Source organism: Hemicordylus capensis, chromosome 2, assembly GCF_027244095.1.
Source record: "Hemicordylus capensis ecotype Gifberg chromosome 2, rHemCap1.1.pri, whole genome shotgun sequence".
Taxonomy (NCBI): Eukaryota; Metazoa; Chordata; class Lepidosauria; order Squamata; family Cordylidae; genus Hemicordylus; species Hemicordylus capensis.
Genome location: NC_069658.1, coordinates 230561305 through 230576563, shown reverse-complemented (window position 1 = coordinate 230576563; position 15259 = coordinate 230561305). Strand labels below are relative to the sequence as shown.

The window sequence follows — 15259 nt, the reverse complement described above, 5'->3', positions numbered from 1 at the left end:
CTCATCTGAAGTCTCGTGAGAGTCCAAAGTCCCCTCTCACGAGACTTCTGTCAAGATCTACAGTCTACAGATGGAGGGTGGTGGTGGGTGGGCTGGCAGCCAGCTCCCAACTCCAAACAGGCAAGAGGGAGGAGGGAGGGGAGGAGAGGAGGTGGCCCCTCGCCACTGAGCAACCCCCAGCATCTTAGCCAAACTGCAGCACACCCCTCTCTCCATACCCCTCCCCCGCTGAATGTCTCATTACCACCTCCCCTAAGAACATAAGAAACAGCCCTGCTGGATCAGGCCCAAGAAGGCCCATCTAGTCCAGCATCCTGTTTCGCACAGTGGCCCACCAGATGCCGCTGGAAACTAACAGGCAGGAGTTGAGGGCATGCTCTCTCCCCTGCTATTACTCAACTGGTACTCAGAAGCATCCTGCCTTTGAGGCTGGGGGTGTCCTATAGCCCTCCGACTAGTAGCCGTGGATAGACCTCTCCTCCATGAAGTTATCCAAACCCTTCTTAAAGCCATCCAGGTTGTTGGCTGTCACCACATCTTGTGGCAGAGAATTCCACAAGTGGATTATGGATGATTATTCCACAATTATTATTCCACAAGTGTATTATTCCCCTCCTTGCGTCTAACTCCGAATCTGTCCTCCCAGCTCAGAACAGGCAAGATATTGAGGGAGGTGGTGGTGGTGGAGGAGGCAGATGGCAGGCTGAAGTGCTCCCAGCAGCAGCGCCTCAGCTCCCGCATGTGCGCCTGGAAACTGCTCTAGGTGCCTTCCTTGGAGGAAGCCCGATCCAAGCAAAGAGCCTTCCAAGCTCAGAGGCTTCCCAGATCGTCTACAAGTTTAGTTTGTTTTCCTCCCCATCTAGTGGGTTCTTGAAGACTTGGCACTTGGCTACAGCGAAGAGTTGAGTTTGGGTCTGGTTTCTTCCCTTGGGTTCAGCCTCAGAAGGTGGCCAGATCTGGCTGAGCTATTCCTGGAGATTCCCCACCTCACCCCACAATATTTTGTCACAAGACCTTGGAGAAGCTGCTGCCAGTCTGGGTAGACGATACAGAACTTGATGGACCAATGGTCTGACTCAGTATATGGCAGCTTCCTATGTTCAACTGTGTGAAACAGGATGTTGGACTAGATGGGCCTTGGGCCTGATCCAGCAGGGCTGTTCTTATATTCACTGGTGTTTCAGGGGAAAATTCAGTATTGCACTCAAAGAAGTCAAGGCGGGACATTTTGTAGGAGAGACCCCCTTGCTTTCCTTCAGTCTAACTTCAGAATTTACAAATCTAAAGCCATTCCCAGCTGCTTGCAAACTGAGTGAACAAAGCGAGATTGAGAGAAAAAGAAGAGAAGAGAAAGGGTTGGGGATAGAACTCTTTCCACCCTGCTTGCTTCGCTTGTCTACAACAGATGTCAACAATCCTACCAGCAAATTCCAAGCACGCAAAACTGTGGCTGGAGCAGACCCAGCTGTGTGGAATTGGCACTAGCAGCTGTCCTGTCAATGTATACCTACTCTTGCTTTCCTAAAAATAGTCTTGGAGGACTATGCTATGGGTGGCTGCTGGGTGTTTTTCCACACAGGGCTTTTAAAGCCCTTTAGCTTAGCTCACATCTCCTTCAGAAAAACTGAGAAATTGTGGGTGGAGCCAGGACTAGGGAGGTGCTTTAGCAATAAATAGCAAAGTTAACTAGTCTTTAGAGCTACCAGAGTACCTCTTTTTACACCGAACCAACATGTCTGAAAGAGTTTGGGCCCTCTCATTGTCTTGGCTCCTAGGGGTAGCTGTTGCCTTTCCATGGCTGGACCGCTCTGGTGAGTGACTCTGGGATGGAATTCCTTCCCCATGTGCTGAGTGGGCAGGGAAGAGGGCAGGATTGGGCACCTTTTAAATTGGTTCCCTTGAGCCACCCTCACTGCATTCAGCCTTTTCTCAGGTGAACACGTGCAGGGAGGGTGACTTGGAATCCCCTGGCAATTCCCTCTTTTCATGCATTGCTGCACACCATATCGTATATATTGTGCAAGCAATGACTCAAAAAAGAGGAGATCCTGGCTGAGACCCAACCATGGGATTCTGTTTCTGAGTCCTTCTCCCTTTATATCTTCTCCGCAACCACTGCCCACATTGGATCTCCCCGCCCCTATTTTGGTTGAGAATTTCCCCTCAGGTGAGTGCCTCTGGGGGTTAAAAATGCCCTCTCTGCTGGGCTTGGCAAAGAGGGAAGGATTTGCAGCCAGTCAAATGTGGGATGTGTGTCAGAGATGGGGAAGTTGCCAGCCAGGCATTCTGATTCCTTATCATGCAACATGGAGTGCAGAGTTGGGGTTCTTTATCCAAAGCAGAGCCTGTTGCAAATCCCTGCTCCCCAACATGTAGGCATTGCATGTAAGTCTTCTGAGTCAACAAGGATCCTTTCAAACAGAGGAAGGTTGGCAGATGGGAATTGGTAGGCAGGCAGATGAGAAGGGAGGGGAGCTGGTCTCGTGGTAGCAAGTGTGGATTGTCCCCTTTGCTAAGCAGTTGCATTTGAATGGGAGACTTGATGTGTGAGCACTGTAAGATATTCCCCTTAGGGGATAGGGCCTCTCTAGGAAGAGCATCTAGGTTCCAGGTTCCCTCCCTGGAATCTCCAAAATAGTGCTGAGAATGATTCCTGCCTGCATCCTTGAAGAAGCCGCTGCCAGTCTATGTAGACCATACTGAGCTAGATGGACCAATGCTCTGATTTGGTACAAGGAATCTTCCTGTGTTCCTGTGGGACAATTTATTCAGAAATAAATCTAGGAAATTTATTTCCTGGGCCAGCAAAAAGGAAAGTAGGGCTGGGGGTTTCCTGGAGTGGTGCGGAGGGTTGCATGACTGTATTCTCTAAGAGAGATGTGCACGGAACCGTGGAGGCACAGTCCAGTGCTGGTGGGAGTCTCCCTTTAAGAATGGGGGGTTGCACTTACCCCTCCTGCCACTTCCACCCCTCCAAGGCTCCGTTTTTTGGAAACGGAGCGGAAGTACTTTTTCACACAGCACATAATTAATCTGTGGGAAGAACCAGACTGAGCTGAACCTCAGAACTGTGAAAAAGAACCAGATCTGGGGCTGAATTAAGGAAAAGCCAGAATCACTGAAGGGATTGTCAAGGACTAAGTTAGGACATGGTAAGTCAGGTTAGTGGATGCATTTTGACCACATTTTGCTTATTCCTTATGCTCTTTTGGTTGCTGGGGTGTTGTTTTTTTTTGGGGGGGGGTACTAAACTTGTTGAGCAACTATTGATTTAAAATAAACAAATTGAAAATTAAAATTACTGCTGACAAAAAATTCTTTGTTGTTCTCAAATAATTATATTAAAATATGGAATACAGTAAAAACTGATTTACAGAGATGGTCTAATATGAACTTATCTTTAATGGGAAGAATTTCAGTGGTGAAAATGAATGTCTTACCTAAAATGTTGTTTCTCTTTCAGACTATTCCTATAATTGATACTTTAACTTGTTTTGAGCAATGGCAGAAGGACATAACTAAATTTGTTTGGCAAGGGAAAAGACCAAGAATGAATTTTAAAAATTTAACAGATGCAAAAGAAAGAGGCGGTCTTACTCTACCAGACTTAAGGTTGTATTTTGATGCTGTTTGTTTGACGTGGTTAAAAGAATGGATAACATTAAGAAATTCTAGAATACTTGATCTGGAGGGATTTGACAGAAGGTTTGGATGGCATTCATATTTGTGGTATGACTAAACTAAAGTACATAAAGATTTTCTTAACCATATAAGAAGGAGTTTAATGAGAGTTTGTGTAAAATATAAAAAATGGTTGGAAGCTAAAACTCCGTTATGGTTATCTCCGATTGAAGCTCTAGCACGTAAAGAGGTAAATATGCAATCACAATGGGGTACCTTTTCTTTTTTTTTAATTTCAAATTTTTATTAACTTTTAATAATAACCATAACAGTCATAATAAACACAATTACAAATTGACTTCCTGCGCACCTCTTTTCGTGATAACAACTATAAATCTTACCCTTATTATGATATTAATAAAAAGCACAAATTTAAACCTTCCACCACCATTAATCTGCCCAACCTGCACTTCAAATTTCAAATCCTGCTGTAAGATCCATAGTAGGAAAGTAATTCTTTAAATAAACCAAAAAAGGTTTCCAGTCTTCCTTGAAACGTTCTAAGCTTTGATCTCTAATCGGTGTTGTAAGTTTTGCCATCTCCGCATATTCCAAAATTTTTATCAGCCAATCTTCTTTTGAAGGCAGTTCATTACTCTTCCATTTCTGTGCATATAATATTCTGGCCGCCGTGGTAGCGTACATAAAGAATGTTAAGTTGGTTGTAGAAAACACTCCTTGCGTTATTCCCAGCAGGAAGGATTCGGGCTTCTTAGGAAATGTCATTTTGAAAATTTTCTTTAACTCATTATATATCATGTCCCAAAAGGCCTTAGCCTTCCTACAAGTCCACCACATATGAAAAAAAGTTCCTTCTGAGTGTCCACATTTCCAACATTTGTTTGAAACATTTTTATACATTAATGCCAGTTTTTTAGGTGTCAAATACCACCTATACATCATTTTATAATAGTTTTCTTTTAAAATATAACATGCAGTGAACTTTAAATCAGTTTTCCATAATTTTTCCCAGGCTGCCATTTCTATATTATACCCCACATCTTGAGCCCATTTTACCATCGTCATTTTAACCACTTCATCTCTTGTCTCCTCCAAAAGCAAGAGCTTATACATTTTAGAAACTAATTTTTCATCATTTTCACACAGCTCCTTCTCAAATCTCGACATCTGATCCTCAAATCCAACTTTAAAATCCTTCTTATAAACTTCATTTAGCTGATGGTACTGAAACCAATCACTAACCAAATTTTGCACTTCAATTAAACTTTTTAATTTACAGTCCTTTTCTTGAAAACATAACAAATCCCTATAAGTACCCCATTGCAGTTGCATATTTGCTTCTTTACATGTTAAAGCTTCAATCGGAGATACTTCCGGTTGGACTGCCAACGCAGCGGCTGCCTCCCTGTTAAGGGAGGACCGAGCAGGAGGGGAAAAAGAGGATTTTGAGGCTTCAAAATCCTCCCTACGTCGTCCTAGATTAAAGGATTCAACACAAGATAACCCACGTCTTCTCATATGCTGGTCATTTGATACAGGAACCGGGCTGAAGAGCTCGGTTTGCTGTCTCAAGTTGATCAGCAGGCAAAGGGGCTCCATCTTCGCTAAACTCCTGCTCAGGAATCTTAAAGCTGCCGAGCAGACAGTCTCTTTGGCTTGGATATAATTAATGTGCAAAGTTTAAAGAAGCTCACCTCTTCAGTGAATGATGATGACAAAAGGTTGAAAATCCTCCTGTGTTTCTGGGAAAGTTGCCACAGATAAGCCTGTAAGTTTTTCTTTGGATAACAATTAAAGAAAGGATTTTTTTTTTCTTTCCCCCTTCTTCTTCTGTTTATTAAGTATTAAGACTGGAGACTTGAGTTGCTGGTTTTAATAGCTGGAAAGAATTCTACTAGTGGGGATTGTTATTTTTTAAGTTTAAAGAAGAGACGTTCTGCTGTTTTTCTATTTGATATTTGCCCTGCATATTATTTTGTTTAACCAATGGAAGCAATGGAACACTACCGTGAGAAAATTTTGACTCCTACTGATTAGACACAGACGCTGCTTACAGTACTGATAAGAGACTTACAGTACTGATAAGAGACCAAAATTTGGAATGCTTTAAAGAAGACTGGAAACCATTCTTATTATACTTAAAGAATTACTTTCCTAATATTGATTTTACAACAGGGTTTGAATTTTAATAATATTAGCAGGTTGGGTAGATTAATATCGGGTTTGTAAGGTTTAGATGTATGTCTTGAATTATTACTATAGCAAGGGTTAATTCTATAATTGGTGATTCACGAGGAGGTGTGAGCGGGAAGTCCATATTTGTTTAATGTGTTGTGATTATTTAGATATTGTTAAAATCAATAAAAATTTAAATTTTTTTTTAAAAGAAAATTAAAATTACTTGTTTATTTTTAAAGAAAAATTGTATGTTCTGTTTTCTCCACCCCACGCCTATTGGCCTTACCACACTACCAAGGTGGAACTCTTCTCACTATCAGTGAGAAGAGCTCTGGGACTGAATGTGGGGAAGGCAAGTTTAACTTAGCTTCGCTGGAGATGAATTCCTACCCTTCCCTGGGCGGGCAGATCGCCCACCCAGCTCACTGGCAGCTCCAGGGGTTGGGATGCAGGGAAACGTGCTGCATGGTGCCCTGCCCTAGAGCTCCGATAATGCACCATGTGAGTGTGCAGTGCATTATGGGAATCCCCCCTCCCCTCCCCAAGGGTGCTAGCCATGGCTGTAAGCAGCCGCGGCTGACACATGATCAGAAAAACGAGGATAAGGGAGCGTTCCCTCCCTTAACCTCACTTTAACGGGAGGCTACTTAGGCAGGTTTGCCGCTGTGTAGCCACAGGGATTGGGCCTGATCCCGGCGGTTTGCACATGCATGCAAAACTGGGCTGGGTTCCCTTAGCCCTGTTTTGTTGGGGGTTGTAATTTTTACCCCCAGATTAATTAGCAGAACATTAAAGAAGCTACCCACTCCAGTTACAGAGTAGAGGTCATAGAGTAGTAGAGACAGGTAGAACAGCTAGGGAGACCCTTACTCACTATCTTTACTCCCAGTGCCCCAGTATAGTTGGTGCAAAAGGTCAGTGTACTTGAATTCCAACAGGTTTTACACGCTCGTGTGAATAGATTTGGTTTGTTTTTGGCAACAGAGGTTTGCATGGCTGTTGTAGGAGACTCAGCCAAAAGCCTAAAAATTCACCTGGTGGCAGCAGCTAAACTTGTAATTTTCAGGGAGATCCATGTCTTGTGTTAGTGACAGGGTGGATCCTCCCTACATGGTGACAAGAGGTGGGATAGGCAGCTATTCCTCCATAGGGCTCATGCCCACTTTTTCTCCAAGGACCCACTTCAACCTTGTAATCTCCTGCCCTGGACATTCTAACATGGGGTGGAGGCTGCTGTAGGTTGGTAGGGTCTTCAAAAGACCAGGATTGGGGATTCCCTAGGCTGCAGGCCCCTTAACTCTGCCCTTCTCTCTTCCTTTCCAGGTTCCTCCTCACACTTCTTGCAACATTTCTACCTGGGGGTTTCAGAGCCCATCCAGGGTCTTCCCTGGTTCACTCAGTTGGGGTATGTGGATGACCAACTCATCACACGCTATGACAGCAACAAAAGGGAGGATCAGCCTCAAGTCTCCTGGATGGAGAAGGCGGAGGATGCCCGGTTCTGGGAGCGGGAGACCCATCATGCTCGAGATGCCGAGTTCTTCTTCATGCAGGCCCTGGTGATCCTGCAGACTCGCTACAACCAGAATGGAGGTGAGTGGAGGGGAGAGGGACATCATGGTCTTGCACCTCCTTGTTTCTCTCTCCCAGAGTCAGGAGATGGGGAGAGGAAATTGCTGGCAGGGTGCAAAAGAGACTTTAGACTGGTCTCATGTCTCCTCATAGGGATTGTTTGCAATTCCCCTGTTCAGAGGCGCACCAACCGCCGGAACTGGGGACCCAGTCCAGTCCTCCAAGGTCCGGGGGTAACCTCCAAATGGCCGGGGCCGGGAGCTTCCAGCAGCTGAGCCACTCCACACGTGCCCCGCCAAAGCTCTGCTTTAAAAAGAAAAAAAGAGAAAAAAGTCTTACCGTGGCCGAGGGGTGGCCGCGGAAGGGAGCGGAACTGTCCTTTTCCCTTCTCCCCACCTCCCCCAGCAGCGGGGTGGGAGCAGGAGAAACACTGGCCCCATCCGTTCAGGTCAGCGTCTTTAAGCAACTGTGAGGTGTGCCTGTGCAGTTGTGATCGTTGCAAGCCCATAACCTCATGGGCTTGCGACGATCTCTACACTGCGCAGGTGTGCCTCGCAGTTGCTTAAAGACGCTGGCCTGAATGGATGGGGCCAGCGTCTCTCCTGCTCCCACCCCGCCTCTGGGGGAGGTGGGGAGAAGAGAAACGGGTTGCTCCGCTCTCCCCCCACCCCCCACAGCCACCGCTCAGCCACGGTAAGACTTAAAATGGGGTGGGGCCCCCAAAGGCAGTAGGGGGTCTCGTGGGGAGGGGCTCATGGCTGGGTGGTCTGGGTGCCCAAATTAGCTTGGTGCTCCCCTGCCCCTGCTAACTAAGCAAAGAGGAATCTTTTAAAAGTGGTAATGACCTTTATTTAGTAGGGGGAGAGCAAATGGCCCTATCCATCCCAGCACAGCATCCCTCCAGTGGTTTTTGCTTGTTTCTGTCTTATGTTTTTTTTTAGATTGTGAGGCCTTTGGGGACAGGGAGCCATTTTACTTATATCTATGTAAACTACTTTGGGAACTTTTGTTGAAAAGCGGTATATAAATAATCTTCGTATTCGTATTGCAATTGTGTCTTCACTATTTCACTGCTCAGAATTTCTCATTCTTCTTGGACACTTTTCTCCTTTAAGATTTCCAGCTCAGGGATCCCAACCAATTCTTCTCTGTTGATAAGAAATAAGGCCAGCATGGCCGGCCTCCTTGTTCCTTCTTCCATCATCTCTGTGCCTTAGTTCAGGGATTCCCACTCTTTTTCAACAAAGGCACTACTTCTGTCACAAACATTCCTTCTGTACACACAAATTATTATTATTATTATTATTATTATTATTTATTAATTCAATTTCTATACAATTTCTATATACAAAAATGGCTCAGGGCGGTTTACAAAGAGAAATAACAAACAAATAAATAAGATGGCTCCCTGTCCCCAAAGGGCTCACAATCTAAAAAGAAACATAAGATAGACGCCAGCAACAGTCACTGGAGGTACTGTGCTGAGGGTGGATAGGGCCAGTTACTCTCCCCCTGCTAAATAAAGAGAATCACCACGGTAAAAGGTGCCTCTTTGCCCAGTTAGCAGGGGTGTTACAGTTATGAGACAGGCTACTCCAGTCACTGGCTTACATCCAGATGTGGTTTCTCCCCAGTACTCCCACTGAAACTAATGGGACAGGTTTACTTGTTAATTGGACAGAATAAAATTAATTTGACAGAAATGGAAATATGCAGTGCTCATTTTCTGAAGCCTGTCCATTAGGCTGAGGGGAGGGTACGCTGAGCTTCAGCACATAGCCAGACAATCAGGAACAGAGGAGAAGGATCTTCACCCTCCTCCCTCCCCTTCTTCAGTGGGCGTGTCACTAAGGATGCTTTGGCTTCAAGCCGGTGATTCTCTGATGGAGAACAATAGCCAGTCAGTCAGTTTCTTACTATCTTTGATCAACTACAAATAACAACAGAGTTGTGAATTCCAGGACAGAAGGGAAAGATCTGAGTGGATACTAATGTGGATTGGAGACATCTGGGATGGAAATAGCAACTCTGCAAGCTATGTCTTCAGTAAGACCCTCAGGGAGAGAGGAAAAAGAGGAAATACTCTGTATTTTGGAGCTTGTTTCTGTATATTCTTTTGGTTTTGGTTTTGTACTGCTTTTTTGCAACTAAAACCCTCTACCAAAGTGTGTGCCTTGATTTGATGTCAATGATTGTGTTTTGATGCTGCTTTTTCATTTGGCCTGTTTCAGTTAAAGGGTTTTGCTCTCATTTCCCCTCCTCCCAGTTCAAAACAAAGAGTCGTGCTGATGATCTCATTGCTTTGACTGGGGAGGGAAGGAGTGAAGGCCATGCACACAGAGCACATGAACAGAGGTGTTTCTGCTGTGTTGCTGTTCTCAGCAAAAACAGAGTCTCACACCAAGATGGCTCTCCTCAGCTGCCCCCCTGTCCATTTTGGAACAAGCACCCACCAAAATTGACTGCTCTCCATCACAGTTTGTTCTCCAAATCCCAAGATTCCTTCTAAAAGCAATATAAACCTTTGGAAAAATGGTTGCCAAACTCTCCCCACCACACTATAATCCTTCTAGTGAAGAAATTATTGTAATGGATTATCCAGCCCGGTCGATGCCCATTCTGATGCATGAGACATATTATGGGATGCATTAGGGGTCCTATACAGTGTACACAATGCAAACATTCACCTACACATTTGGGGTGCCTATGATTATGAGAGTGCCTTGGGCCTACAAAGACTTTAATCCAGCCCTGGTGAGGTGGAAGGCTGAGTGTCCCTCTTTCAGTATGCAAGACAGAAAGCACAGCTGCTCTTTTTTTTTTTTTGAAAGAGGGCTGGGTGACAATAAATTGACTGCCATTTTTATACCACTACGAATATTTCTATACCATTCTTCAACCAAATTTCTTAAAGCGGTTTACATAGGAACATACATAAATAAGATGGTTGCCTGTCCCCAAAGGGCTCACAGTCTAAAAAGAGAGCCAGCGTGGTGTAGTGATTAGAGTGCTGGACTGGGACCGGGGAGACCTGAGTTCAAATCCCCATTCAGCCATGAGACTTGCTGAGTGACTCTGGGCCAGTCACTTCTCTCTCAGCCCAACCTACCTCACAGGGTTGTTGTGAGGAGAAACTCAAGTATGTAGTATGAAACTCTGGGCTCCTTGGAGGAAGAGCGGGATATAAATGTAAAAATAAATAAATAAAAATAACATAAATAAAAAGAAGCATAAGGTAGATACCACCAGCAGCCACTGGAGGGATGCCATGTTGGGGTTGGATAGAACCAGTTGCTCTCCCGCTGCTAAATATAAGAGAATCACCATTTTAAAAGGTGTCTCTCCGCTCAGATAGAAGAGGTAGCCATTACATCCTAGCCATGAAGGGGACAGCCGTTACATCTTAGCCATGTAAGACCCACAGAAAAAGAACATGGCAAGGATTACTTTGGTCATTTTAGTGGTCTGGAATAGGAAGGGCCCCCTGTGGGTGAGCAAAAATGGCAGTACTCGAGATCTGAGTGAGATTTGGAGGAGGGGAGCCTGCGTGCTATGCCTGCTATGCTGCAGCTTGGTTGACCCTTTGTTGTCTTCAGGGCTGCACACCTGGCAGTGCCTGGTCGGCTGTGAGCTGAGCAAAGACGAGAAGCAGAAAGGAAGGTCCATGCAGTGCGGCTACGATGGGAAGGACTTCATCAGCCTGGACAAGGAGACCTTCACCTGGATGGCAGCTGAAGATGCGGCCCAATACACCAAGAGGAAGTGGGATGCAGACCCGGACATTGCTGAGATATTAAAAGGCTATCTGGAGGGAGACTGCATTGAGAGGCTGCGAAAATACCTTGACTATGCGAACAAGGCTCTGCTGAAAACAGGTCAGGAGAGGAAAAGGGGATGGCTTGGAGGGAGCGGATGTCAGTTCCTGCTCTGTTCCACCACTGAATAGTCAATATACACTTTCTGCTAGTGGCAGAAGTCTGGAGCTGTGCCACTTCAGACCACAAATGGAATTGGAAAGTGCAATTATGTATGCCCCCCACAATTAAATAGGAAGATAGGAAGCTGCCATATACTGAGTCAGACCATGGGTCTATCTAGCCCAGTATTGTCTTCACAGACTGGCAGCGGCTTCTCCAAGGTTGCAGGCTGGAATCTCTCTCAGCCCTATCTTGGAGAAGTCAGGCTGGGAATTTGAAACCTTCTGCTCTTCCCAGAGCGGCTCCATCCCCTAAGAGGAATATCTTACAGTGCTCACACTTCTAGTCTCCCATTCATATGCAACCAGGGCGGACCCTGCTTAGCTAAGGGGAGAAGTCATGCTTGCTACCACAAGACCAGCTCTCCTCTCCTAATAAATAAACGCTTTCCTAGAATTAGAGAGAGCTAAGCTACTACTTTTCTCCCTTACCTGCTCATTTCCATTCCTTTGTTTCATGTGAGTGAGAACTGAAAGATATATTTCTCTCCACATCTGCAGTCTGAGGTGGGACAATTTACTTAATACTTGTATCTTCCCACCATTTCAGTTTGCTTCTTGAGAACTAGTAAAGGAATGTGATGGCAAAGCTTTTTGCTGGGCTGCTGGACCTTTTCAAACTACAGGCAGGAGAGGGCTGGATGTGTGAACTTTCCTTAGAGAGCCCAGATGGGGTGCAGGGCCTGCCTGGATCAAGTCAGCCAGTGTGGAGCCCCCTTCTGGTTAATTTTAATGGCAGCAACAAGAACAGGGCCCAGGCAGTCATCCTGCTTGCCCTCCCCTAAGGACAGCCCTGATTTCCATATATTTTATTTTATTTTATTTTATTTTATTTTATTATCTATTGCATTTCTATACCACCTAGTATAAAAATCTCTAGGCGGTGTACAGATTAAAACATAATATAAAACAAAACATTTAGAATTCATAAAAACAGATAGAAAACACACATTAAAATTTAAAATTTACATTTCAGTTAAAAGCCTGGAAAAGAGGTACGTCTTCAAGGTCCTCCTAAAAGCAAACAGAGAAGGAGATGCTCTTATTTCAGCAGGGAGTGCATTCCAAAGCCCTGGGGCAGCCACAAAGAAGGCCCGGTCCCGAGTTGCCAGCAAATGAGTTGGCGGCAACCATAACTGGACCTCTCCAGATGATCTTGGTGACAGAGAGAAGGTGTTCTCTTAAGTACCCTGGACCTAAGCCATTAAGGGCCTTATAGGTAATAACCAGCAGTTTGTATTTTGTTTGGAAACATATCAGCAGCCAGTGCAGTTCTTTTAGAATCAGTGTTATATGGTCCCTTCGGGTAAATCCTGAAATCAATCTGGCTGCCGCATTCTGTACCAATCGTAGTTCCTGAACTATGTACAAAGGCAGCTCCACATAAAGTGCATTACAGTAGTCAAGCCTAGAGGTTACCAGCATATGTACTACCATTTTAAGGTCATTTGTCTCCAGAAATGGACATATCTGGTGTATCGGCCGAAGTTGATAAAAGGTACTCCTGGCCACAGCCTCAACCTGAGAAACCAGGGAGAGTTTGGGATCCAGGAGCACTCACAGACTGCGAACCTGATCTTTTAGGGGGAGTATAACCCCATCCGAAACAGGCAGATCTAAGCCATCTCTCGGATCCCAAGCCCCTACAGACAGTACCTCCGTCTTGTTAGGAATCAACTTCAGCTTGTTATCACTCACCTAGCCCAATATCGCTTCCAGGCAGGCACTTAGCAGGGTCATGCCATTTCCTGATGAAGTTGGTATGGAGAAATAGATCTGGGTGTCATCAGCATATTGATAGCATCCCAGACCAAATCTCCTCTCCCAGCGGTTTCATGTAGATGTTAAAAAGCACTGGAGACAGTATGGAGCCTTGTGGAACCCCACACTTTAGCTCATGTTTTTCAGAACAGATCTCCAAGTGATACAATCTGGAATCTGCCAGAGAGGTAGGAGCGGAACCATTGTAAGACAGTGCCACCCCCACCTCCTTCAAGCAACCCAGCAGGATGCCATGGTCAATGGTATCAAAAGCCACCAAGAGATCCAAAAGGATCAGCAGAGTCACACTCCCTCTGTCAATCACCAGTTGGAGATCATCCATCAGGCCAACCAAGGCAGTCTCATCCCCATAGCCCACCCGAAAGCCAGTCTGGAAAGGATGTATATATTCTGTGTCATCCAAAACTGCCTGGAGCTGAGAAGCAACCACTTGCTCAATCACCTTGCCCAACCAAGGAAGATTAGAGACTGGTCTGTAATTAGCTAACTCTGAGGGATCCAAGGCAGGTTTCTTCAAATAAGGTCTAATAATAGCCTCCTTAAGACAAGGAGGCATCCTGCCCTCCCTCAGCAAAGCATTTATGATATTTACCAGACCCTCTCTGACAATATGATTACCAGATGAAATAAGCCAAGTTGGGCAAGGGTCAAGAGAGCAGGTGGTCGGGCATGCTGTCCAAAGCAGTTTGTCCATATCCTCAGAAGTAACAAACTGAAAGTGACCCAATTCAATCCCACAAGAGGGGTTGCTGGGCACCTCTACGATAGACTCTGCAGTAACTGTGTAGTCTAGTTCAGCACGAATACAAGATATTTTATCTGCAAAGAAAGTTGTTAAACATATCACAGTGAGTAACAGATGGTTCCAAGTTCAAATTCAAGGCAGAGGGGGCACGAACTAGCCTCCTCACAACCCTAGACAATTCAGCTGGACGTGAACTTGCAGAAGCAATGCAGGCAGAGAAGAACTGCTTTTTTGCCGTCTGCACTGCCAGAGCATAGATCCTCAAATGAGCTCTGTGTTGCAATCTGTCAGATTCACGCTGAGTCCTCTTCCACTTGCACTCTAGTCATCTACCTCACAGCTTCGACTTTGACTATTATTAATATCATTTGATATTAACCCCCGTGTGAACCCTATACTAACAAGAGCAATAAAACACACTTCTTTTGTTTCTGCTCTAAATGAATTCTTCTACCACACTTTTCCTACCCATAAATGTGGGTGTTGTCTGTAAAATCAGACCTGCACAACTCACCCAATCCCACCACCACCACCACCACCACCACCAAAAAAGGGTTCTGCAGATGCTGTCCATAAAATACAAAGTTCGTAAGATTGAGGTTTCTCTGCATTATCTAGCCATCATTTAATCAGTTTACTAACCAAAAGATAATGAGGAGCTTTGTCAAATACTTTTCTGGAATCGAGATAAATCCCATTCCACAGTATCCCTATGCCCCACTAAGCTACTAACTTTATCAAAGAGATGATGAGATTCATCTAGTAGGGTTTATTGTTGACTAATCTATGCTGGCTTCTACTGATCACTGCATTGTTATCAAGATACATACAGACTGTTTGCTTTAAAATCTATTCTAGTATAGTTCCTGCCAGGGGCGTATCAAGGTTGGAGTGGGCCCAGAGAGAAGACTTTAAAATGCTCCCCCACTGAAGCTCAGCTCATGAAGTAAAGAAATCTTAAATGAGGCTGAATAGTGGTAACAAAAAGCAGAGTGAAATTTTTATATATCTCCTATGTGCCACAATAGAACATCATCCTAAATTATTTTTTGAAAGGTTTTGTAAATTGTGGACGATACAGGTCATTTAATGGTACTAGAGAAAGACATGCTGTTCTGGTAGCTCCGGGTCTTAACACTCACATCAATTTCAGAGGATGAATACAACTGAAGGAAGCCCGGGCGGGTGCGCAGCTGGGGGAGTCAGTCAGGTGATTTGCCTCTGGGGGGCCCCCCAAGGCAGTGAGCGCCCAGACAACTGTCTCCCCTTGCCCTATTATAGTTACACCCCTGGTTCCTGTTCTGAGATCAGACTGACCAGAATGGGATTTCCTGGATCTTATTTTCCCTCCCTTTTGAAGAATA

At 44.9% G+C, this 15259-nt stretch overlaps 1 protein-coding gene across 2 annotated transcripts in view; it reads left to right on the top strand.

Moving 5' to 3' along the window:
- Window positions 1-1663: 1663 nt before the first annotated feature.
- Window positions 1664-15259, top strand: part of LOC128342307 (major histocompatibility complex class I-related gene protein-like) — a 41278-nt gene continuing 27682 nt past the window's right edge. For both annotated transcript variants that reach the window (XM_053289487.1, XM_053289486.1), the window contains exons 1-3: window positions 1664-1811; window positions 7144-7413; window positions 10989-11267. In XM_053289487.1, coding sequence (XP_053145462.1) covers window positions 1733-1811; window positions 7144-7413; window positions 10989-11267 — 628 coding nt within the window. In that variant the 5' untranslated portion in view covers window positions 1664-1732. The remainder of the gene's footprint in view (window positions 1812-7143; window positions 7414-10988; window positions 11268-15259) is intronic.